General features: G+C 56.0%; 1 protein-coding gene across 1 annotated transcript; it reads right to left on the reverse strand.

Moving 5' to 3' along the window:
• Nucleotides 1-998: 998 nt before the first annotated feature.
• On the reverse strand, nt 999-25,035 carry egln1a (egl-9 family hypoxia-inducible factor 1a). Its single transcript, XM_062464402.1, has 5 exons — nt 23,838-25,035; nt 14,004-14,123; nt 1,986-2,122; nt 1,824-1,891; nt 999-1,726 (listed from the first exon to the last, which is right to left on the reverse strand). The coding sequence occupies exons 1-5, from the start codon at nt 24,552-24,554 to the stop codon at nt 1,671-1,673; spliced, it is 1,098 nt and encodes a 365-aa protein (XP_062320386.1). The 5' UTR covers nt 24,555-25,035; the 3' UTR covers nt 999-1,670.
• Nucleotides 25,036-25,426: the final 391 nt, after the last annotated feature.

Raw genomic sequence — 25,426 nt, forward strand, 5'->3', positions numbered from 1 at the left:
TGTTGCTTTGCTGTGATCTCCTGTTCACAGGACGCAAGAGGATTGTTTTTGCCACCGGCTTAATTCCTACAATAAAACTTGTGAGCGTGTTCAGTTGTTGCTGTGGTGTTTGAACTGCTGAAATCATGTGTTGAGCACAGTCTAGCTGCACCCTCTGTGGGCTGTCAGCCATCAGTTTCCAGAGGCACACCCCCTTACCTTTAAAAAAATAATTATATATATATACAACTAAGCTGGAGATGATGAATGTAGTTTCCATCAGCTGAGCCCAAAATAACTGCTGTGAAATTGTAAGGCATTCAAATTTGAGACAGTACACTTCAAAAAATAAACTAAAAAGGCAATGGGTAAAGTATAGCTTGTTAATTTAACCACTATCCAATATTAATTAGCAAATAGTACCTTAAACCTTCTGAAACCAAAGCTTTGTTTTGAATGTTGAAAAATGGATGCGGTGGGCAGGGGGATGAACACATACATTTTTGACTGATCAAAGATGTCTTCAATTTTGTTTCAACTAAGGAATAAATGTGTGTGCAACCCAAACCTGTGTAATTCAATCATCTTTGGAGAAAATGGTAAAACAATGTTTCAAAAAGCTGTGTTCAAGCCTACCATGTTTGTACAGCAGGGGGCATTATAATATAACAGTACTGTTGGTAGTACACTGTCCTTACCTGCCCCACATAAAGGGATGACAAGGTGGTGGGGGGGGGGGGACACTTGTGAGATGAAGCACAGATAACATCTGGGATTTTACCGGAACATTGAGTGAAGTCAACACGTATCAGCACTATTTGTACAAAGTGAGGTACCTCCTACCCTGGACACTCCCTGTTTCAGTCACTCCCCTCCGGCAGAAGGCTGCGGTCCATCAGCACCAAAACCTCCTTCCTGCCGAAGTAAATTCCTTGTCTGTGCAAACTTTCATGGCGATTAAAACCTTTCTGATTCTGATCAAATCTTTTTAAATGAAAAATATGTAAACTGTCACAGAATAACTGTCATTGTTTCTTTATTCAGATCCTTCTTCATGTTATCAAAACGCAGGCACATTTTACCACACCTCATTCCATGTAAAGCATTAACACGACAAGAATATGCAGAACACTGTACCTTTAGGGAATTAACAGCAAAATCAATTTGTAAAAGATAACCGGTTAAGTCTCTCTGGTCTTACTTCCTCTTTGAAGTAATTTCTGAATTGCAGTTTTGAAGCAAGTATTATTCACTAACAAGGCCAAAAACAGAGCAGACAGTCCCTGAAGTACAATGACATCACATTCGCAGTCACCTGGGTCAGGCCATGTCCGATGGAAAGAAAAGTGCTTTTCCTTCTCGATAACCTTGTATTACCATCCGTTCACACAGTCTCTCAGTCTGAGCAGAGCACACTCTCTCCACAGTCTGAGCAGAGCACACTCTCTCCACAGACGGGCAGAGCACACTCTCTCCACAGACTGGGCAGAGCACACTCTCTCCACAGACGGGCAGAGCACACTCTCTCCACAGACGGGCAGAGCACACTCTCTCCACAGACTGGGCAGAGCACACTCTCTCCACAGACTGGGCAGAGCACACTCTCTCCACAGACTGGGCAGAGCACACTCTCTCCACAGACTGGGCAGAGCAGAGCACTTCATGGCCGTAAGAGGGGCCCTGGCTTCTCATTAGCTGGCATCTGACGGCTTGTTGAGCTCCACCTTCACAGCTTTCTCTCCGGCCCCTGCAGAAACAGACAGTCAACATCTGACACGTAGGAAGCCCTGGTACTAAAGTACTGCAAACACAGTTGGCTTCAGTTTGACTTCTTTCAAACGCACCTGTTAGATACTTCTCTTTAGCCCTGGCTCGCTCATCAGCGTCAAAATACCACACGGTGATGGCATACCTGGTGAGACAAGTTAGGATATGAGAGAGCCTGAAGGGAGAGACCAGAGGTCAGGGGTCAGGGGTGAAGGCCGGTGAGGGTCTGGAGGGCTCACCTGGTAGTGTGGGCAGGCTGGACCTCGTGAGGGTTCCGTCTGTCCGACCAGAAGAACAGCAACCTGTCGAATTTGGGCTCAATGTCGGCGAACTGGGCTTTGCCTTCCGGAAATATCCTGAGAAGGCCTCCGTGTTCCTGCAGGAAGACACGTACACAGCAGACAAGTTAGTCCTTAAGCCTCGCCAGAGACCTGGACAGGTGACAAATCAAGACACTTAAGACTGCGGCTTAAAAATAAGGTTATACATCCTGTTCCACCATCATCTGATACACTGAGGAGGAGGAAGAAGAGGAACAAGAGGAGGAGGAGCAGGAGGCGGGGGAAGAGGAGGAGCATAAGGAGGAGGAGGAGCAGAAGGAGGAGGAAGAGGAGGAGCAGAAGGAGGAGGAGCATAAGGAGGAGGAGCATAAGGAGGAGGAAGAGGAGGAGCAGAAGGAGGAGGAGGAGCATAAGGAGGAGGAGGAGCAGAAGGAGGAGGAAGAGGAGGAGCAGAAGGAGGAGGAAGAGGAGGAGCAGAAGGAGGAGGAGGAGCAGGAGGAGGGGGAAGAGGAGGAGACTTGCGCTCCGGGCAGGAGGGGGAAGGCAGGAAGTGAGGGCTGAGAATGGCCTTCCTGTGGAGGGATGGGGAGACTGAGCCACAGGAAGTGAGCTGGATGGAGAGACTGAGCCACAGAAAGTGAGCTGGATGGAGAGACTGAGCTACAGGAAGTGAGCTGGATGGAGAGACTGAGCTACAGGAAGTGAGCTGGATGGAGAGACTGAGCTACAGGAAGTGAGCTGGATGGAGAGACTGAGCTACAGTAAGTGAGCTGGATGGAGAGACTGAGCTACAGGAAGTGAGCTGGATGGAGAGACTGAGCTACAGGAAGAGAGCTGGATGGAGAGACTGTGCTACAGTAAGTGAGCTGGATGGAGAGACTGAGCTACAGGAAGTGAGCTGGATGGAGAGACTGAGCTACAGGAAGTGAGCTGGATGGAGAGACTGAGCTACAGGAAGTGAGCTGAATGGAGAGATTGAGCTACAGAAAGTGAGCTGGATGGAGAGACTGAGCTACAGGAAGTGAGCTGAATTGAGAGACTGAGCCACAGGAAGTGAGCTGGATGGAGAGACTGAGCTACATGAAGTGAGCTGAATGGAGAGAGGGCCTGCAGAGTGGAAAAGCAGATTGCAACTTGCATGCCGGTCAACCTCTCACATAGCTGATCAGTCTGACTCTTCACACGGATGCCCCCTCACACAGCACACAGGGCCCCCTCACACAGCCCACAGGCCCCCCTCACACAGCCCCCTCACACAGCCCACAGGGCCCCCTCACACAGCCCACAGGGCCCCCTCACACAGCCCACAGGGCCCCCTCACACAGCCCCCTCACACAGCCCACAGGCCCCCCTCACACAGCCCACAGGCCCCCCTCACACAGCCCACAGGGCCCCCTCACACAGCCCACAGGGCCCCCTCACACAGCCCACAGGGCCCCCTCACACAGCCCACAGGGCCCCCTCACACAGCCCACAGGGCCCCCTCACACAGCCCACAGGGCCCCCTCACACAGCCCACAGGCCCCCTCACACAGCCCACAGGCCCCCTCACACAGCCCACAGGCCCCCTCACACAGCCCACAGGCCCCTCACACAGCCCACAGGCCCCCTCACACAGCCCACAGGGCCCCCTCACACAGCCCACAGGCCCCCTCACACAGCCCCCTCACACAGCCCACAGGGCCCCCTCACACAGCCCACAGGCCCCCTCACACAGCCCACAGGGCCCCCTCACACAGCCCACAGGCCCCCTCACACAGCCCCCTCACACAGCCCACAGGGCCCCCTCACACAGCCCACAGGCCCCCTCACACAGCCCCCTCACACAGCCCACAGGCCCCCTCACACAGCCCACAGGCCCCCTCACACAGCCCACAGGGCCCCCTCACACAGCCCACAGGCCCCCTCACACAGCCCCCTCACACAGCCCACAGGGCCCCCTCACACAGCCCACAGGCCCCCTCACACAGCCCACAGGCCCCCTCACACAGCCCATAGGGCCCCCTCACACAGCCCACAGGCCCCCTCACACAGCCCACAGGCCCCCTCACACAGCCCACAGGCCCCCTCACACAGCCCACAGGGCCCCCTCACACAGCCCACAGGCCCCCTCACACAGCCCACAGGGCCCCCTCACACAGCCCACAGGGCCCCCTCACACAGCCCACAGGCCCCCTCACACAGCCCACAGGGCCCCCTCACACAGCCCACAGGGCCCCCTCACACAGCCCACAGGGCCCCCTCACACAGCCCACAGGGCCCCCTCACACAGCCCACAGGCCCCCTCACACAGCCCACAGGGCCCCCTCACACAGCCCCCTCACACAGCCCACAGGGCCCCCTCACACAGCCCACAGGGCCCCCTCACACAGCCCACAGGGCCCCCTCACACAGCCCACAGGGCCCCCTCACACAGCCCACAGGGCCCCCTCACACAGCCCACAGGGCCCCCTCACACAGCCCACAGGGCCCCTCACACAGCCCACAGGCCCCCTCACACAGCCCACAGGCCCCCTCACACAGCCCACAGGCCCCCTCACACAGCCCACAGGCCCCCTCACACAGCCCACAGGGCCCCCTCACACAGCCCACAGGCCCCCTCACACAGCCCACAGGGCCCCCTCACACAGCCCACAGGGCCCCCTCACACAGCCCACAGGGCCCCCTCACACAGCCCACAGGGCCCCCTCACACAGCCCACAGGCCCCCTCACACAGCCCACAGGGCCCCCTCACACAGCCCACAGGGCCCCCTCACACAGCCCACAGGGCCCCCTCACACAGCCCACAGGCCCCCTCACACAGCCCACAGGGCCCCCTCACACAGCCCCCTCACACAGCCCACAGGGCCCCCTCACACAGCCCACAGGGCCCCCTCACACAGCCCACAGGGCCCCCTCACACAGCCCACAGGGCCCCCTCACACAGCCCACAGGCCCCCTCACACAGCCCACAGGGCCCCCTCACACAGCCCCCTCACACAGCCCACAGGCCCCCTCACACAGCCCACAGGCCCCCTCACACAGCCCACAGGGCCCCCTCACACAGCCCACAGGCCCCCTCACACAGCCCACAGGCCCCCTCACACAGCCCACAGGCCCCCTCACACAGCCCCCTCACACAGCCCACAGGCCCCCTCACACAGCCCACAGGGCCCCCTCACACAGCCCACAGGCCCCCTCACACAGCCCACAGGCCCCCTCACACAGCCCACAGGCCCCCTCACACAGCCCCCTCACACAGCCCACAGGGCCCCCTCACACAGCCCACAGGCCCCCTCACACAGCCCCCTCACACAGCCCACAGGCCCCTCACACAGCCCCCTCACACAGCCCACAGGGCCCCCTCACACAGCCCACAGGGCCCCCTCACACAGCCCCCTCACACAGCCCACAGGCCCCCTCACACAGCCCACAGGGCCCCCTCACACAGCCCACAGGCCCCCTCACACAGCCCACAGGGCCCCCTCACACAGCCCCCTCACACAGCCCACAGGGCCCCCTCACACAGCCCCCTCACACAGCCCACAGGCCCCCTCACACAGCCCCCTCACACAGCCCACAGGGCCCCCTCACACAGCCCACAGGGCCCCCTCACACAGCCCCCTCACACAGCCCACAGGGCCCCCTCACACAGCCCACAGGGCCCCCTCACACAGCCTCCTCACACAGCCCACAGGCCCCCTCACACAGCCCCCTCACACAGCCCACAGGCCCCCTCACACAGCCCCCTCACACAGCCCACAGGGCCCCCTCACACAGCCCACAGGGCCCCCTCACACAGCCCCCTCACACAGCCCACAGGGCCCCCTCACACAGCCCACAGGGCCCCCTCACACAGCCCACAGGGCCCCCTCACACAGCCCACAGGGCCCCCTCACACAGCCCACAGACCCCTCACACAGCCCACAGGCCCCCTCACACAGCCCCCTCACACAGCCCACAGGCCCCCTCACACAGCCCACAGGGCCCCCTCACACAGCCCACAGGGCCCCCTCACACAGCCCACAGGCCCCCTCACACAGCCCACAGGGCCCCCTCACACAGCCCACAGGCCCCCTCACACAGCCCCCTCACACAGCCCACAGGGCCCCCTCACACAGCCCACAGGGCCCCCTCACACAGCCCCCTCACACAGCCCACAGGGCCCCCTCACACAGCCCACAGGGCCCCCTCACACAGCCCCCTCACACAGCCCACAGGCCCCCTCACACAGCCCACAGGCCCCCTCACACAGCCCACAGGCCCCCTCACACAGCCCACAGGGCCCCCTCACACAGCCCACAGGCCCCCTCACACAGCCCACAGGCCCCCTCACACAGCCCACAGGCCCCCTCACACAGCCCCCTCACACAGCCCACAGGCCCCCTCACACAGCCCACAGGCCCCCTCACACAGCCCACAGGCCCCCTCACACAGCCCCCTCACACAGCCCACAGGCCCCCTCACACAGCCCACAGGCCCCCTCACACAGCCCACAGGCCCCCTCACACAGCCCACAGGGCCCCCTCACACAGCCCACAGGCCCCCTCACACAGCCCACAGGGCCCCCTCACACAGCCCACAGCCCCCTCACACAGCCCACAGGGCCCCCTCACACAGCCCACAGGGCCCCCTCACACAGCCCACAGGGCCCCCTCACACAGCCCACAGGCCCCCTCACACAGCCCACAGGGCCCCCTCACACAGCCCACAGGCCCCCTCACACAGCCCACAGGCCCCCTCACACAGCCCACAGGGCCCCCTCACACAGCCCACAGGCCCCCTCACACAGCCCCCTCACACAGCCCACAGGCCCCCTCACACAGCCCCCTCACACAGCCCACAGGGCCCCCTCACACAGCCCACAGGGCCCCCTCACACAGCCCCCTCACACAGCCCACAGGGCCCCCTCACACAGCCCACAGGGCCCCCTCACACAGCCCACAGGCCCCCTCACACAGCCCACAGGGCCCCCTCACACAGCCCCCTCACACAGCCCACAGGGCCCCCTCACACAGCCCCCTCACACAGCCACAGGCCCCCTCACACAGCCCCCTCACACAGCCCACAGGGCCCCCTCACACAGCCCACAGGGCCCCCTCACACAGCCCCCTCACACAGCCCACAGGGCCCCCTCACACAGCCCACAGGGCCCCCTCACACAGCCTCCTCACACAGCCCACAGGCCCCCTCACACAGCCCCCTCACACAGCCCACAGGCCCCCTCACACAGCCCCCTCACACAGCCCACAGGGCCCCCTCACACAGCCCACAGGGCCCCCTCACACAGCCCACAGGGCCCCCTCACACAGCCCACAGGCCCCCTCACACAGCCCACAGGCCCCCTCACACAGCCCACAGGGCCCCCTCACACAGCCCACAGGGCCCCCTCACACAGCCCACAGGCCCCCTCACACAGCCCACAGGGCCCCTCACACAGCCCACAGGGCCCCCTCACACAGCCCACAGGGCCCCCTCACACAGCCCACAGGGCCCCCTCACACAGCCCACAGGCCCCCTCACACAGCCCACAGGGCCCCTCACACAGCCCACAGGGCCCCCTCACACAGCCCACAGGCCCCCTCACACAGCCCACAGGCCCCCTCACACAGCCCACAGGGCCCCCTCACACAGCCCACAGGGCCCCCTCACACAGCCCACAGGCCCCCTCACACAGCCCACAGGCCCCCTCACACAGCCCCCTCACACAGCCCACAGGGCCCCCTCACACAGCCCACAGGGCCCCCTCACACAGCCCCCTCACACAGCCCACAGGGCCCCCTCACACAGCCCACAGGGCCCCCTCACACAGCCCACAGGGCCCCCTCACACAGCCCCCTCACACAGCCCACAGGGCCCCCTCACACAGCCCACAGGGCCCCCTCACACAGCCTCCTCACACAGCCCACAGGCCCCTCACACAGCCCCCTCACACAGCCCACAGGCCCCCTCACACAGCCCCCTCACACAGCCCACAGGGCCCCCTCACACAGCCCACAGGGCCCCCTCACACAGCCCACAGGGCCCCTCACACAGCCCACAGGCCCCCTCACACAGCCCACAGGCCCCCTCACACAGCCCACAGGCCCCCTCACACAGCCCACAGGCCCCCTCACACAGCCCACAGGCCCCCTCACACAGCCCACAGGGCCCCCTCACACAGCCCACAGGCCCCCTCACACAGCCCACAGGGCCCCCTCACACAGCCCACAGGGCCCCCTCACACAGCCCACAGGCCCCCTCACACAGCCCACAGGGCCCCCTCACACAGCCCACAGGGCCCCCTCACACAGCCCACAGGGCCCCCTCACACAGCCCACAGGGCCCCCTCACACAGCCCACAGGCCCCCTCACACAGCCCACAGGGCCCCCTCACACAGCCCCCTCACACAGCCCACAGGGCCCCCTCACACAGCCCACAGGGCCCCCTCACACAGCCCACAGGGCCCCCTCACACAGCCCACAGGGCCCCCTCACACAGCCCACAGGGCCCCCTCACACAGCCCACAGGGCCCCCTCACACAGCCCACAGGGCCCCCTCACACAGCCCACAGGCCCCCTCACACAGCCCACAGGGCCCCCTCACACAGCCCCCTCACACAGCCCACAGGCCCCCTCACACAGCCCACAGGCCCCCTCACACAGCCCACAGGGCCCCCTCACACAGCCCACAGGCCCCCTCACACAGCCCACAGGCCCCCTCACACAGCCCACAGGCCCCCTCACACAGCCCCCTCACACAGCCCACAGGCCCCCTCACACAGCCCACAGGGCCCCCTCACACAGCCCACAGGCCCCCTCACACAGCCCACAGGCCCCCTCACACAGCCCACAGGCCCCCTCACACAGCCCCCTCACACAGCCCACAGGGCCCCCTCACACAGCCCACAGGCCCCCTCACACAGCCCCCTCACACAGCCCACAGGCCCCTCACACAGCCCCCTCACACAGCCCACAGGGCCCCCTCACACAGCCCACAGGGCCCCCTCACACAGCCCCCTCACACAGCCCACAGGCCCCCTCACACAGCCCACAGGGCCCCCTCACACAGCCCACAGGCCCCCTCACACAGCCCACAGGGCCCCCTCACACAGCCCCCTCACACAGCCCACAGGGCCCCCTCACACAGCCCCCTCACACAGCCCACAGGCCCCCTCACACAGCCCCCTCACACAGCCCACAGGGCCCCCTCACACAGCCCACAGGGCCCCCTCACACAGCCCCCTCACACAGCCCACAGGGCCCCCTCACACAGCCCACAGGGCCCCCTCACACAGCCTCCTCACACAGCCCACAGGCCCCCTCACACAGCCCCCTCACACAGCCCACAGGCCCCCTCACACAGCCCCCTCACACAGCCCACAGGGCCCCCTCACACAGCCCACAGGGCCCCCTCACACAGCCCCCTCACACAGCCCACAGGGCCCCCTCACACAGCCCACAGGGCCCCCTCACACAGCCCACAGGGCCCCCTCACACAGCCCACAGGCCCCCTCACACAGCCCACAGGCCCCCTCACACAGCCCCCTCACACAGCCCACAGGCCCCCTCACACAGCCCACAGGGCCCCCTCACACAGCCCACAGGGCCCCCTCACACAGCCCACAGGCCCCCTCACACAGCCCACAGGGCCCCCTCACACAGCCCACAGGCCCCCTCACACAGCCCCCTCACACAGCCCACAGGGCCCCCTCACACAGCCCACAGGGCCCCCTCACACAGCCCCCTCACACAGCCCACAGGGCCCCCTCACACAGCCCACAGGGCCCCCTCACACAGCCCCCTCACACAGCCCACAGGCCCCCTCACACAGCCCACAGGCCCCCTCACACAGCCCACAGGCCCCCTCACACAGCCCACAGGGCCCCCTCACACAGCCCACAGGCCCCCTCACACAGCCCACAGGCCCCCTCACACAGCCCACAGGCCCCCTCACACAGCCCCCTCACACAGCCCACAGGCCCCCTCACACAGCCCACAGGCCCCCTCACACAGCCCACAGGCCCCCTCACACAGCCCACAGGGCCCCCTCACACAGCCCACAGGCCCCCTCACACAGCCCACAGGGCCCCCTCACACAGCCCACAGGCCCCCTCACACAGCCCACAGGGCCCCCTCACACAGCCCACAGGCCCCCTCACACAGCCCACAGGCCCCCTCACACAGCCCACAGGGCCCCCTCACACAGCCCACAGGCCCCCTCACACAGCCCACAGGCCCCCTCACACAGCCCACAGGCCCCCTCACACAGCCCCCTCACACAGCCCACAGGCCCCCTCACACAGCCCACAGGCCCCCTCACACAGCCCACAGGCCCCCTCACACAGCCCACAGGGCCCCCTCACACAGCCCACAGGCCCCCTCACACAGCCCACAGGGCCCCCTCACACAGCCCACAGCCCCCTCACACAGCCCACAGGGCCCCCTCACACAGCCCACAGGGCCCCCTCACACAGCCCACAGGGCCCCCTCACACAGCCCACAGGCCCCCTCACACAGCCCACAGGGCCCCCTCACACAGCCCACAGGCCCCCTCACACAGCCCACAGGCCCCCTCACACAGCCCACAGGGCCCCCTCACACAGCCCACAGGCCCCCTCACACAGCCCCCTCACACAGCCCACAGGCCCCCTCACACAGCCCCCTCACACAGCCCACAGGGCCCCCTCACACAGCCCACAGGGCCCCCTCACACAGCCCCCTCACACAGCCCACAGGGCCCCCTCACACAGCCCACAGGGCCCCCTCACACAGCCCACAGGCCCCCTCACACAGCCCACAGGGCCCCCTCACACAGCCCCCTCACACAGCCCACAGGGCCCCCTCACACAGCCCCCTCACACAGCCCACAGGCCCCCTCACACAGCCCCCTCACACAGCCCACAGGGCCCCCTCACACAGCCCACAGGGCCCCCTCACACAGCCCCCTCACACAGCCCACAGGGCCCCCTCACACAGCCCACAGGGCCCCCTCACACAGCCTCCTCACACAGCCCACAGGCCCCCTCACACAGCCCCCTCACACAGCCCACAGGCCCCCTCACACAGCCCCCTCACACAGCCCACAGGGCCCCCTCACACAGCCCACAGGGCCCCCTCACACAGCCCACAGGGCCCCCTCACACAGCCCACAGGCCCCCTCACACAGCCCACAGGCCCCCTCACACAGCCCACAGGGCCCCCTCACACAGCCCACAGGGCCCCCTCACACAGCCCACAGGCCCCCTCACACAGCCCACAGGGCCCCTCACACAGCCCACAGGGCCCCCTCACACAGCCCACAGGGCCCCCTCACACAGCCCACAGGGCCCCCTCACACAGCCCACAGGCCCCCTCACACAGCCCACAGGGCCCCTCACACAGCCCACAGGGCCCCCTCACACAGCCCACAGGCCCCCTCACACAGCCCACAGGCCCCCTCACACAGCCCACAGGGCCCCCTCACACAGCCCACAGGGCCCCCTCACACAGCCCACAGGCCCCCTCACACAGCCCACAGGCCCCCTCACACAGCCCCCTCACACAGCCCACAGGGCCCCCTCACACAGCCCACAGGGCCCCCTCACACAGCCCCCTCACACAGCCCACAGGGCCCCCTCACACAGCCCACAGGGCCCCCTCACACAGCCCACAGGGCCCCCTCACACAGCCCCCTCACACAGCCCACAGGGCCCCCTCACACAGCCCACAGGGCCCCCTCACACAGCCTCCTCACACAGCCCACAGGCCCCCTCACACAGCCCCCTCACACAGCCCACAGGCCCCCTCACACAGCCCCCTCACACAGCCCACAGGGCCCCCTCACACAGCCCACAGGGCCCCCTCACACAGCCCACAGGGCCCCCTCACACAGCCCACAGGCCCCCTCACACAGCCCACAGGCCCCCTCACACAGCCCACAGGCCCCCTCACACAGCCCACAGGGCCCCCTCACACAGCCCACAGGGCCCCCTCACACAGCCCACAGGCCCCCTCACACAGCCCACAGGCCCCCTCACACAGCCCACAGGCCCCCTCACACAGCCCACAGGGCCCCTCACACAGCCCCCTCACACAGCCCACAGGCCCCCTCACACAGCCCACAGGCCCCCTCACACAGCCCACAGGGCCCCCTCACACAGCCCACAGGCCCCCTCACACAGCCCACAGGCCCCCTCACACAGCCCACAGGCCCCCTCACACAGCCCACAGGGCCCCCTCACACAGCCCCCTCACACAGCCCACAGGCCCCTCACACAGCCCACAGGCCCCCTCACACAGCCCACAGGCCCCCTCACACAGCCCCCTCACACAGCCCACAGGGCCCCCTCACACAGCCCACAGGGCCCCCTCACACAGCCCCCTCACACAGCCCACAGGGCCCCCTCACACAGCCCACAGGCCCCCTCACACAGCCCCCTCACACAGCCCACAGGGCCCCCTCACACAGCCCACAGGGCCCCCTCACACAGCCCCCTCACACAGCCCACAGGGCCCCCCGGGGAGGCTGCTGGTGCCAATCCTGACTAAAATGTGAGAAAGGTCAAGGGAGACTGTGTCCGGGTGACATCACGGCTCTCTGGTTGATGGGCTCCATCTGCCTGTTTAAGACACAACAACAACAATGCACTGGCTTGTCTCCGCTCTGGGGATACGTACAGGCCTTACAAACCTCTAATGAAGGAGGAGACAGCCACACTAATGTATACAGTTGAACTGTAATGAACTGCAATTTGGTAGCAGTGTATAATGAAAGCGCAAGTAACACGGACATTCCAGTCATATCCCCCTGATGGAGCCATCCGTATCCAGGCAACCAAACTCAAGAACAGAGAGCTCGCTCAAAGGACCCACAGTAACAGCCAATCACAATCTAGATGGCAATTAGCACATTTACATCTAACAATCTAAAAGGTGGGGGATGTGGGACCCAAACCTGACTTTTCCCTTTTCTTTCATCGAGCATCAACCCAGAAACTGTTTGTGCATTGCCATCGTCTGAGCACTCTGTAATCCTTACAGAGTTGTCCAATGATCCTCTTCCCTTCTCAACGCCACAGGATTAGCCTAGTCACACCATCCCTCCCTCCTTCTTCAACTGGCAAAACAGAGGTTCCAGTAATGAGATCATTCAGTAAGCAGGCCTGGAGGTGGAGTATCAGAGAGGCTGAGGCTCTGGTCCCTCCACACCTAGCTCAGGCTACGTGCTCTTTTCCTGTCGCTAGTTCCCCTGACCTCCTCTGAAACCAGCTGGGCCAGACCTCCTCACTGCTGCGCTTCTGTCACGACATTAGCCTTGTTTCCTGCAGCCCAGCATCCTGTTTTCTCCCTCCAAGCTCAAGAACTTAGTTCCTGCTCCGTTTCAGTGAGTCACCTTTGACCCTAAAGCTCCGAAGGCACGGGTGTCTCCTCTGGTCCTTGCTCCACCCTGGAGGGGCGTGGCTCACGGGGACCAGACCGGAGGGCTCCGAGGGGGGAGGAGGTAGGGGGGTGAGGTTGGAGGGACTCCAGGATGACAGGGTTCAGAGATTGGGGACTTAAGTTGACTTCAGCTCCAACAACTCCCGCCTAAGGATGAGGATGATGGGTGACGAGGAAGGACGTTTTGGGGTCGTCCCTCTGCCACCCTGTGCTAGTCTCTGGGGATTATCAGGATGCGTAATGGGATTAGATGGAGAGGAGAGAGCGGCTGGTGGGTCATCCCTGGACGCAGGCAGGTCCAGACACTAGGGCGTGGCCGGTGGGTGAGGGGTCATCCCTGAACGCAGGCAGGTCCTGACACTAGGGCGTGGCCGGTGGGTGAGGGGTCATCCCTGGACACAGGCAGGTCCTGACACTAGGGCGTGGCCGGTGGGTGAGGGGTCATCCCTGGACACAGGCAGGTCCTGACACTAGGGCGTGGCTGGTGGGTGAGGGGTCATCCCTGGACACAGGCAGGTCTACCACACAACTAGAGTCGACACGTTTGGTTCTGTCACGTGTGACACAGTTAGACTGAGGACGGTGACACTACGTACCTTGGCATCCCAATCTTTGTTAAGGTAGTATATGCAGGTGACGCATCGCCCATCGCCGTTGGGGTTGTCCACATGCCTCACGTATCCTGTGCCTCTGCCTGGGTAACATGCCACCATCGCCTGAAAACACAAAACACCAGGATCAGGGGAGCTACTCAGGATACATGATAACAATTACAGACAACAACATAAACCTCCTCAGTCCTGATAGGCTGAGCAACATCAAAACCTCCTCAGTCCTGATAGGCTGAGCAACATCAAAACCTCCTCAGTCCTGATAGGCTGAGCAACATCAAAACCTCCTCAGTCCTGATAGGCTGAGCAACATCAAAACCTCCTCAGTCCTGATAGGCTGAGCAACATCAAAACCTCCTCAGTCCTGATAGGCTGAGCAACATCAAAACCTCCTCAGTCCTGATAGGCTGAGCAACATCAAAACCTCCTCAGTCCTGATAGGCTGAGCAACATCAAAACCTCCTCAGTCCTGATAGGCTGAGCAACATCTCTGTTCAGCTCCAAAGGCTTTAGATGTATTCTTTGTTTACATACTCAGAAGACTGTGTAGTAGTGATGTGTGTGTGTGTGTTGATCCGTCTGAGAGCTAGGCAAGAGCAGCCAGGGGATCCAGGTGTGTGTGTATTGAAGCAGCCCAGCATGGTGACTAGTCTGACCAGGCAGAGTGGAGAAGGACAGCTTACTTACAACCTGCTGTCACATTATAAACTCGAAAGCAGCGAAAAAAGAAACCGGAGATATCAAAGTGTAAGCCAACTTCCCCTCACAGTTTCCTGCTCTAATAAGGGCTGAACAGTCGGGGTGTTTGCACATCCAACACACATGCACAGCAGAGACTCTCCAAGAACACAGTGAAGGGGCAGAGCTTGCTGTGTCGGCAGCACTGAGACAGCCTGCAGAACTCTTCTGTCCAACACGGCTGAAAACAGGCTTTCAGAGAATTATGAGGCATTCTCACTCCCTGGGAGCCCTGCCTTGTTTGGACTGCAGGCTTGTGGGACGGGTATGTAGAAAAGGTTCTCACTGTGCACCTCGCCTTTATACAACCCAGAGGGCAGTCCAGAGGGCAGAAATATCAGTATACGACTATCAACTGTGGGACAAAGCATTTCTGAGCTTAAACACACATGAGAAAATGTGCACAATACACACACACACACACACGTTTAGGCCCTACATACCATGTCTACGCGTTGATATCAAAAACAAAGGGCGAGTTCATTTTTTACACACGTACATCAACAAAAGCCATAGCAACATTATTCTAAACACACCGCAGACTAAACTCCTCGGCTTGGTCCAGCGCCAAGCGAAATAATGTCCACATTATTTTCTGTTCCAGATTTGTAAAGCATTCATGTGCTCCATGTAGAAAACTGTTCCTATGAAAACAACGTCCTGCTCAAGTTCAACCTGTCTTTTACAACGCTCACTCTAGCAACGACTTCTGTAACGCAACGACACAATCTACTGGAGTTATATCATTGCCAGGTCTTTATTGTAAATGAGAATATGTTATTAAATGACTGCTTTGGTAAAGTAAATCCACAAAGGATTCACACTTGTTCTCGTGACGACTACCGTGACAACCGGAGAGGAGCATCCTTCTGTAGGCTACGTCACGTTCGCCACTCGTCGGGAATGTTTCCCAGCAGCCGGTTGCGTCAGTCTATTATAGGGCTTCTACATCTGCAGCGATACTGAGCATGCCAGCGGTGACCTGCATCACACCTTCAGAGACTTCTCCAGAAGACACACATGTGGAGGAGGCGGGAGGAGGCGTGAGCCCAGCTTCAGTGACGCTGCCTGACAAACTACTGCATGGAGCCTGTCCCCTGGAGGGCGGGTGCGCTCTGGAGGTTCAAAGGGGCGCGAGAGGCACGCTAACGGACAAAGAGCTTCCTGTGAGCGAGACCCCCTGTGTAGCAAAGCTGTTTATAATGCAGAGAGGGGGGGGTGATAAAGAGAGATAGAGAGTGTCGAGGAGGGTGGTGAGGGGAGGAGGAGAAACGAGATTGAACTGATGTTAACTTTGACTCCTGGCCTCTCTCCAGCGGAGCAGTGTTTTAATGCTTGGTCTACGTGCAGAACGTGAGGGAGCCTGGCTGACTCACTCGCCCAGAGATTCCTCCCACCGCTGCTCATGCTGCACGGAGAGCGACCGGCAAACATGGACTGCAAGTAGGGGGGCCGAACCAGTTGTTTAGAACACAGAAAAGTTAATTTTACATGATAATAATGTGGACACATTTGGGCTCGAACACAAGTTTCAATAACCTAAATCAAGACTCAAACAAAGTGGTCATTGTCAACACTTTGTCAACACTTCCAGTGGAAAGAGGCGGTATGGAAGGATATGGGCTTGACTTTTATGACTCAAAACACTTGCAATTGCTGCAACCGCACGCGCGCATTTTTGTGGACCAACCCCCGGCCTACAGAGAGCGATAGAGCTATAGGTTGCAGAAGAACAAGGAAGCTTTGAAAATTGATACAGGGGTTACTAAAACAAATATTATTAGGAAGTGTCACACTGACAAGAGTTGGCTAAAATGTGAATTCCTAGATCTGGCAGCACCCGCCTCGAAAACACAAGATGTGAACTGCAGATGGGCTGTTCTCCCCTGAACGCTTCAGACCGAAACTGCTAGCGCTTTCTACTGGGAAATTAAGAGCCTTTTAATGTCGTCCATTGTGACTGTTTACTGGCGTTACATGTCAAATTAGCTTCACATGTCAAACTTGTCTGACTTAAGACTGCGTGAGTTCGACATCCCACTGGTCGGATACAATAGCTAACTTGAAAACCCGACGTTTACCTTTGTAGAGGAACATTCATGTATGCTTTAATCCCTAGCAACTAGGTCGTGGGCGGAACCCGCAACCCGCCCTTTGTCGACTACAGAAATATAGACCTCAAGGGCTGGCCAACAAGAAAGGTTTGCTAACTTTGGGAATATGGCCAGAGATGGGCTTTCTGCTCAAATATAGTTAACTGAAACAGGACAGGCAAGTCCACAAATGATGCACAATGCCAGATGCACGAGAGGTTTGCCACACCTGTGAGGTTAGTATTAGGCTAGCTGAAGTTGTATGCATCTTCTCAGGCTAGCTGATGACTCTCCTCCATGTTTGTAGTTAATGTAGCTACTTCTGGTCTGATCCAGAGACTATGGGTGACAGTTCTACCACAACAGGGAGGTAATAACAAGGTGGCCAATCTCTACCAGAAAAACCCACTTCCCTGTCCAGCATGGGGAAGTGAACCCCACTTGCTGCAGAGGAAATGTGACCAGTCAGGGGCTATGTTTAGCTGGCATGCCACTGCAAGTGTAGTTCCGACCATTTAGTGACTCGTTAGGAGAGCTGTCAAAAGGTATGTTGAACATGCATCATTTATGATCTACATTGCTGATGCTCTAAGTACCTACATGATTACTGTGAGTAGATTTACTCCAAGACAAACGTATCATCATAGGAAATGAATTCATTTTTGTTTTTATGAGGCTGTTGAACTAGTGCTACGACACACCAGAGGGGATCCCAAATCACAATCTGTATCCAAACCCTCCTCTCCCTGTCCCCCTCTCCTCCTCTCCCTCTCTCTCCTCCTCTCCCTCTTCTCCTCTCTTCCTCTCTCTCCCCCCTCTCTCTCTCTCTCTCTCTCTCCCCCCTCTCTCTTTCTCTCCCCCCTCTCTCTCTTTCTCTCCCCCCTCTCTCTCTCCTGCACCACGTTCTGCCTTGCAGAGTCATTCTTCCACATTCCTGTGTGGGCTCTCATTAGGAGGCTGAACCTGATCACCATGCTGTTTGTTTACATTCCACACAGCCTTGGGGGCGACCCCTATGGAGAAGGGAGGGAGAGGGTAGCAGGGGGTGAGAGCAAGAGAGAGAGAGAGAAAGAGATAAAAGTTAGGAGAGGAGAGAGCAGGAGAGAGAAAGAAGAGTTAGGAGAGAGGGGATGTGATAAATGGACCTTTGGTCACTGACAGACAAGCATGCTTTCTCATTTTGGAATAAGTATCAAGCAACTCTGCCTCACCCCAGTGAAGACTAAAGTCAAACACAGTCTTAACAGCTGATTGTTTCAGGTTAGTTAATACACATATACTTCAAATCTCTGGTAGTTACTTAATAAAAATAAAAACGTAATTAATGAAACACTACTTTGGCTTGATAAGAAACGCCATGCAGAGCTTGCCTTGTGCAAGTGTTTATTTTTCTGCTCTGGTCTCAATTAGCCTTGAACAGCTCCAGATCACATCTCAAATAAATCCAGCTTTTTTCAATGGGCTGAGAATTCATTATTGCCTGTCCAGTGGGACACAAAACAAGCAGTGTAAAAACAGCCATCAACGGAGGGATTTGTCAACTGATCTCTTGGTTCAATGTGTTTCTCTAACGTGTGACTTATGCAAGACAACAACGCCTGTTGTTACGCTCTAGTATTTACCATTTCTTTAAGGGCACACAAGACAAATAATATAACAGGTTGTTTTTATGTGAACATCACAGTGTCCATCCCCACTTTCTTATTGAGTAACTTATATTAACCTTTATACCTGTTGAGCCTTAAACTCTGTTTCATTACACATCACTACAGTTCATAAACTTAACTACGGGAGATAGGATATTTGACTGTACCCAGGTCAGCTGACTGTACCCAGGTCAGCTATGTTTTATTCTCATCCACTGGTGGTTTGAGGAATCAACTCGTGACTCTCAAAATGAGACCTTTTGGAGATCATCCTTAAATCTGCCCTGTGGCTCACTGGCCCCTGTGGCTCTGAGAATTTCTGACATCAGAGTGATGGTATCACGTTTAACTTGGAGCTTATTGACGTCAGCTAAGAATGAGCAGAAAGGGGCAAACTGTTAGGGGTCTGCTTACAGGAAAAGATGCTTATCCACACAATCACAAACAGTCAAGAAGAAGACAGTGAGGAGCAGAGAGGTCTGTGGGAGGTTCAACCCTGGAGCAGAGAGGTCTGTGGGAGGTTCAACCCTGGAGCAGAGAGGTCTGTGGGAGGTTCAACCCTGGAGCAGAGGTCTGTGGGAGGTTCAACCCTGGAGCAGAGAGGTCTGTGGGAGGTTCAACCCTGGCTGGAGGACAACTAGACGCTGTTCTACCCGTCACAGACGCTGCGGCTTAAAGAGGAAGCAACCCGCTTTTCCCTCATTCCTTTCATTTTACTGGAGGAAAATAACAATGTAAAGCAGACACACAACACCGGTACAGGACTGTACCTTCAGAGCTGGGCCCTGCCAGCAGCGAGCCAGAGTTGTCTAACACACATCGGTTTACTCCCCTGGGGCCTCATGTATAAAGGATTGCGCAGCTTTCATACCAGAAGATGGCGTACGGCCAAAACTCGAAAAGTACCTACGCACAGAAATATTCACATGTATAAAACCGGTCAACGCCAGGTCCTGCGCACCTTTCCTTTATAAATCACAATAAACGTGAGATTGACCGCACGTGAACGAGCCACTGACTCCGCCTTTCCTCCTCCCATAAATGAATATGCAGATGGACTATAAATGCGCTCCTGAGGTCATTTTGTTGTCTGAATGACCATATTTCTTCGAATAAACGCCGCCCTCGAATAAACGCTGCACCAAAAATGAACTTTATTTAATAAACGCCGCAGCGTTTACATTTACATTTAGTCATTTAACCCTCGTGCTGCCTTCGGGTCACATGACCCAAAGGTTCATAACGAATCATCGTTGTGTTTACCCAATTTTACCCAATACAAAAACAAATAAAAATAATTTTCTTTTAACCTTCGCAATGTGGGGGGTCTGAGACAGCCCAACGGTTAAAAGAAAATGCTTCACTTTGTTTTTGTATGCGGTAAAGTTGTCGCAATACGACGGTGGGTCACAATGACTGATGGGTCAGAACGACCCGAAGATAACACAAGGGTTAACAGACGCTCTTATCCAGAGCGACTTACAGTAAGTACAGGGACATTCCCCGAGGCAAGTAGGGTGAAGTGCCTTGCCCAAGGACACAACGTCATTTGGCACGGCCGGGAATCGAACTTCTGCGACCTTCTGATTACTAGCCCGATTCTCTAACCGCTCAGCCACCTGACTCCCCCCGTTTATTCGAAGAAATACAGTGACTGTGAGATCGAGGTTCTGACAACAGAGGTGGAGGCGAGAAAATGTGTCCTGTTTGTCGGCCTGTCAGGTATTAGCGACAAAATAAAGTCGGCGGAGTGGAAAACTGTCACTATTTGCGCCCTTTCTTGTTTTTAACCTGTAGCACTTTGAGATTTAGCTAAATGTAAAGTGCATTACAAATAAAATCATTATTATTATTATAGGGCCATAAATGATGTGGGTTCAGAGAACCGGACCATGGCAGAAATTAAGAAGAATTGGTCCGATGTAAAACTTTAAATGAAGAAACGAGTGGTGGCGCATCGTAACAGCATGGCAGCTATAGAGTTAGCGTGACATGCATTTCCTGAGTGATTTTGTCGTTCGTTTGACACCCTCAAGTATAACATGTTATTAAGTGGTGGCGGATTAAACAGAAGGCTTTATAGCATTTCCCGTTTTGGGTTTTGGTATTTTGATGTGATCATCCACATTAATGATCAAACTTTTATTTGTATGTTTTTTAAATAGTCAACGTCATAAACAGTAGTGGAAACTTTATTTTGTAATGTTTGGTGAGTTTCGTCACTTTTCAGTTAGAATTCGCCACGTTACAGAGCCAGACAAGACTTTGCGGACAGTCCGCACATTATCACGTCTGCTCAAAACTTTCTGTGACGGCCCGCACATTCTCACGTCAAGTAAATCTTTATACATCACAAAGTGTGCGTGAAAACCAGCGTACGCAAGCTTTTTGTGCGTACGCAACGTTTATACGAGGCCCCTGGTGTTTACCACAGCCAGACGTTAGGTAATGGAGGCAGATCCAATTCTGAGCCTGCAGCTTAATGAATCCTTTAGAAAGTTTTTAAAAACATGCTCATATAAGAGGAGCCAAGCTGTTGGACACAACAGAACGCAAACAGGCTGTCATTCGTCACAACAGACCAGAAGGCCAACATTAACATCAACTGTCAAACTATCGTGGAGACGTCTCTCATTCAAACACCAACTGTGGCACGTTCAGTCTGATGTTTCCCAGTAGCGAATGAGGAGCAGGATGATGTGTGGTGCTGGTTAGGCTAACTAGTTTCCTGGACAGAGGGACAGTGCTGGGCGTGAGACTGACTTCAGTGCCCATTCTGTAATAGGATCAGTCACTGACACGGCCTCTCTGCCAGAACAAGCACCCTTGTAAGTCTAAAGCTTGTGGAAGTTGTGCTGTGAGCCAGTATAACCTGGCCAACAGACTCTGAAGAACCATCAATGAGGTGTGTTATTTTACATTTTCTTTTTAAAAATGTTATTCTTATTATTCGTGTCATTTAATTTCTACTGATGCATATTTATTGTCTTTCACTGACAAACACTTTTTCTTCAGCAGGCTTTAGATTCAGCAGGCTTTAGATTCAGCACGCTTTAGATTCAGCACGCTTTAGATTCAACACGCTTTAGATTCAACACGCTTTAGATTCAGCACGCTTTAGATTCAGCACGCTTTAGATTCAGCACGCTTTAGATTCAGCAGGCTTTAGATTCAGCAGGCTTTAGATTCAGCACGCTTTAGATTCAACACGCTTTAGATTCAGCACGCTTTAGATTCAGCACGCTTTAGATTCAGCACGCTTTAGATTCAACACGCTTTAGATTCAGCACGCTTTAGATTCAACACGCTTTAGATTCAGCACGCTTTAGATTCAGCACGCTTTAGGAAGTACAACTTCAGTCAAGCAACATAAAAAGCTCCAATTATGAGTGTAATAATCTAGGTCAAGTGGCAACTTCCTCTCCAGAGCACTGAGGATCTTCACAAGGCTGCTCACTGAACGTTGGCCCCATGCTACTGAACGTTGGCCCCATGCTACTGAACGTTGGCCCCATGCTACTGAACGTTGGCCCCATGTTAGTGAACTTTGGCCCCATGTTAGTGTTCAGCACTGGCACTGTGAGACCACCATATGTGCACCATAACTGCAAAACCTTGAGGCTTAACTGCAAGGGAGTAACCGTTACATCTTACATTCTTAACAAGACAACATGGCACCATGGAAACAGAAATTAGTCTCAAGTGAATACTGTTATTTCGAACACCCCAGGCTTGATAAGAAACACCCCATGCTTGATAAGAAACAAACAATTCCAGCAGCCTGTCATTCCTCACAGTATAACTGAGGGAAAGAGGAAGTTACAACAATGATATTAAATAACTATTTGGGCAACACTTTATCTGTCCCGTTTGTGAATCACACTAGCATTGTTGTGGGTTCCTTTGAGCCACTGAGCTGGTCAGAGGTGTGTGTGTGTCGCAACACTGACCACCTGGTCCTCCTCTCAGGCTGGGTTCACAACCTGCCGGCGCTACCGAGACAGGAGGAGAGGAACGTCCTCGAGGCCTCACGTCCTCAACAACATCTGACTTGGTGACTGGCTGCAACGCAGCACACGCTAAACAAATCTGTATTTCTCTCCATGGATTCTGTGCTTTCTGGTAAACACTTCATTTAGTGTAAACAACAGGATGACTGCAAAGGACCAGACAAGAGTGGGGGAAGAACAGCTGGACGAGGTCTTCACGAAGAGCAGTTTGAGAAAACATACAAAGACAACCTCTGCAGAGACAGGACGAGAAAGTGAAATACAGAATGGCAGATTTCTTTTTTATATGCATCATGTGAATGAGCTAACATTCATATCCTGGGCATTAAGATGCTCTGAGAAGTTGGAGGAAGCTGTACACATACTGCATAGTTGATTTATACTCAGAATTTGTCTGATTGATTCTTAATTCCAATCCGTTGAAATCCTGAGCCAAGTGTAGCAGACACCCTGAGGTTACCAGGCCACCGTGTCAGCCTGACTGCCTGGACCTTTGATGTCAAGACTACCCAGGATCAACACCCAACTAAGAGTTTATAATCCCATAACTGGAGAAGACTACTTGAATAACATAAAATATAAATCTTAAATGTACTTATTTTGTATGTTTTTGTCAGCAGTTGCTCTGCACGATCAATTCAAAGCTCATCGCAATGTTTCACCGGTCAAAGTTGAAACACTTGCAGTTGGTCAAAGCGCTGTTGGGATGTGTGACGGTGTGTTTGTCCCTGAAGGGGTGAGAGACAGGCTCCTGCTCCAGAGTCAGAGGAGGTCGTAGGGTCACCGTGGTCAGAGGTCAGATCAGACAGGGAGCCTCTCTGGTCTCACGTTGGTCTAACCCTTGAGGGGGGGGGGGGGGGGGGGCTTACAAGCAATAGGCTTACTGACAGAGTCAGGGCTTTGGGACGTGTATTGAGGGTGTAATACAAGCTGGATGTGAACAAGGTGGCATACCATAAGTCTATTATAGGATGAGAGGTGCTGCTGCATTTGCCTACATCCACCAGGGATGTTTTGGTGGCAACAGAACCTAATGTCTCCAAAAGAAAGCTGTTCTCCAGACTCTACTCTCTGTTCTGATGCCTGGGAGAAACAGGGAGGGTTGAGGCCTATGCAGGCCTCTAGATAAGGTGTGTGTATATGACAGGTTGTTTCTGCCAGTCTGGACCAAGGCCTTGCAGTTGGGTTTCCAAACATTTAGTTTAAATAGGAATAGAACAGCCTTAAATAATTGCAAGCAGATTTACTGGGACTGAGTTTTGGGGGAGCAGCACAAAGGTTACGTCTCAAAATCAAATGTTCAAATGTGTGTTTTTGTAACTTGCTACTTACTTTTGTCCTTCCATTTATTGTGTAGTTTCCCAGTTTGCCATTACAGTGTCTGACAAGGTCGTCCATGCGACTCATTAGAAAACGTATCTTCTCGCATCCCGGCTCCCTTCCCTCTATCCACGCTATTTTGTCTCCTCGGATGTCTTTAGTGGAGTCGCTCTTTTGACTGACCAACTGTCCGTCAGTGAATTTGCCAGTTTTATGCAAAGCTTTCACGTCCTCTAAAATGCCCAGACCTATGTCCCCTCCAAGAAAGTTGTCAACTACACAAATGCCATGCTTGGTCATACACGGGACAATATATTCCATGGCGAGCTTTTGAGGCGAAGACCGAGTTTGTCCATTTGATTTAGAACCATCTTGTTTGTTGTCAGAACCGTCTTGGCCCTCTGCGTTCGTGATAAACCCTTTCATTCGTTCTCCAACCGGAGATGCGATGTCCTCAGGTTCTGTGTGGTTCTTTAGCTGGGGTTTCCCGTGTCTCTCTTTACCGTCCTCCCCTGACGATTGTTCAGGTTCGGGATTCTGTTTTGAGACTTGGGGTTTGTCTGGCTCTTTGCAAATGAGCTTATGCTTTTTCCAGTGCTGTTTCTGATGCTCCTTACTGCAATAGAAGGAATTCCGGCACCGGCCGCACTTGAGAAGATTTTCCATGTTCCCACAAAGTTCACAATACTGTCGGTCTCGGTCCAAATCTACTGTACTTTCCTTCTCCATGTTTGCGGTGAAATACGAGTACGGTCTCTTTAAATCCAATCCTTTACACGCGCCCCGCTACTGATAAGTTTGGAAGTGATCCACTGCCTGCCACGCCACACCGAATGAAACGGAAAATCAGCTCTCCACGATTTAAAACCTAACAATTTCATCACACGTGTTCCGTTATTACCTCATATGCTGCGGTACACACGAATACATGGTTTCGAGAACCGCATCTCGGCGAGGTCGTAGTCCGTCAGGACATTGTTGGACTATGCTTAGATCCGCGAGTGTCGCATGGCGCCTTCTCTGTACGTCGGTACGCTCTTGCCCCTCTCTGATGTCTACTCTGACTCCGCCTACAAACGACTACGTTCTTGGCCCACACCAGTGTAGTTTACAGAATAGTACAAATGCACTTGTTTGAAACTGGTGTTAAATATATATTAAACTACAATATATGTCACTTCCTACAACAATATATAAAATATTCCCCATTAAATATATTAATCGAAATAGGCCAATGTGTAATGTGCAATGTGTTTACAAACCCCGCGCAACCCTTCAATGACAATTGTTTTTATATTTGAATAATCATGAACATACCCTCAGTGTATGTATATTATTGTCTCATTCAAATGTGTCGGAAGGTTGAGGAGAATTGGAGTGAGCGGCTGCAGAAATTGAAGGAATCTGTGCTGCAGAGCGCGTGGAGGCTGGCACCCGACGAGTTGCACGTACACAGTTGGCATGAATCCCCTGAGAAGGAGATCCTGGAGAGGCGAGGAAATCTGATCTGTGTAATCAGGGGTTTCAAAGGCTGTCACTGCAAGTTCAATTCAGAGTCATTAATCAAAATGTTTGTTTTGATAGTGTAAATAGGCTATATA

This window comes from Osmerus eperlanus, chromosome 6, assembly GCF_963692335.1.
Source record: "Osmerus eperlanus chromosome 6, fOsmEpe2.1, whole genome shotgun sequence".
Lineage (NCBI taxonomy): Eukaryota > Metazoa > Chordata > Actinopteri > Osmeriformes > Osmeridae > Osmerus > Osmerus eperlanus.

Bases quoted from the DNA above. Each gene is read 5' to 3' on its own strand.
- egln1a (XM_062464402.1), bottom strand. From the start codon at position 24,554: ATGGAGAAGGAAAGTACAGTAGATTTGGACCGAGACCGACAGTATTGT. The intron at 1,892-1,985 runs GTGAGCCCTCCA...TTGTCTCACCAG, and splicing joins CAGCCTGCCCACACTACCAG to GTATGCCATCACCGTGTGGT. The intron at 1,727-1,823 runs GTGCGTTTGAAA...CTGTTTCTGCAG, and splicing joins TAAAGAGAAGTATCTAACAG to GGGCCGGAGAGAAAGCTGTG.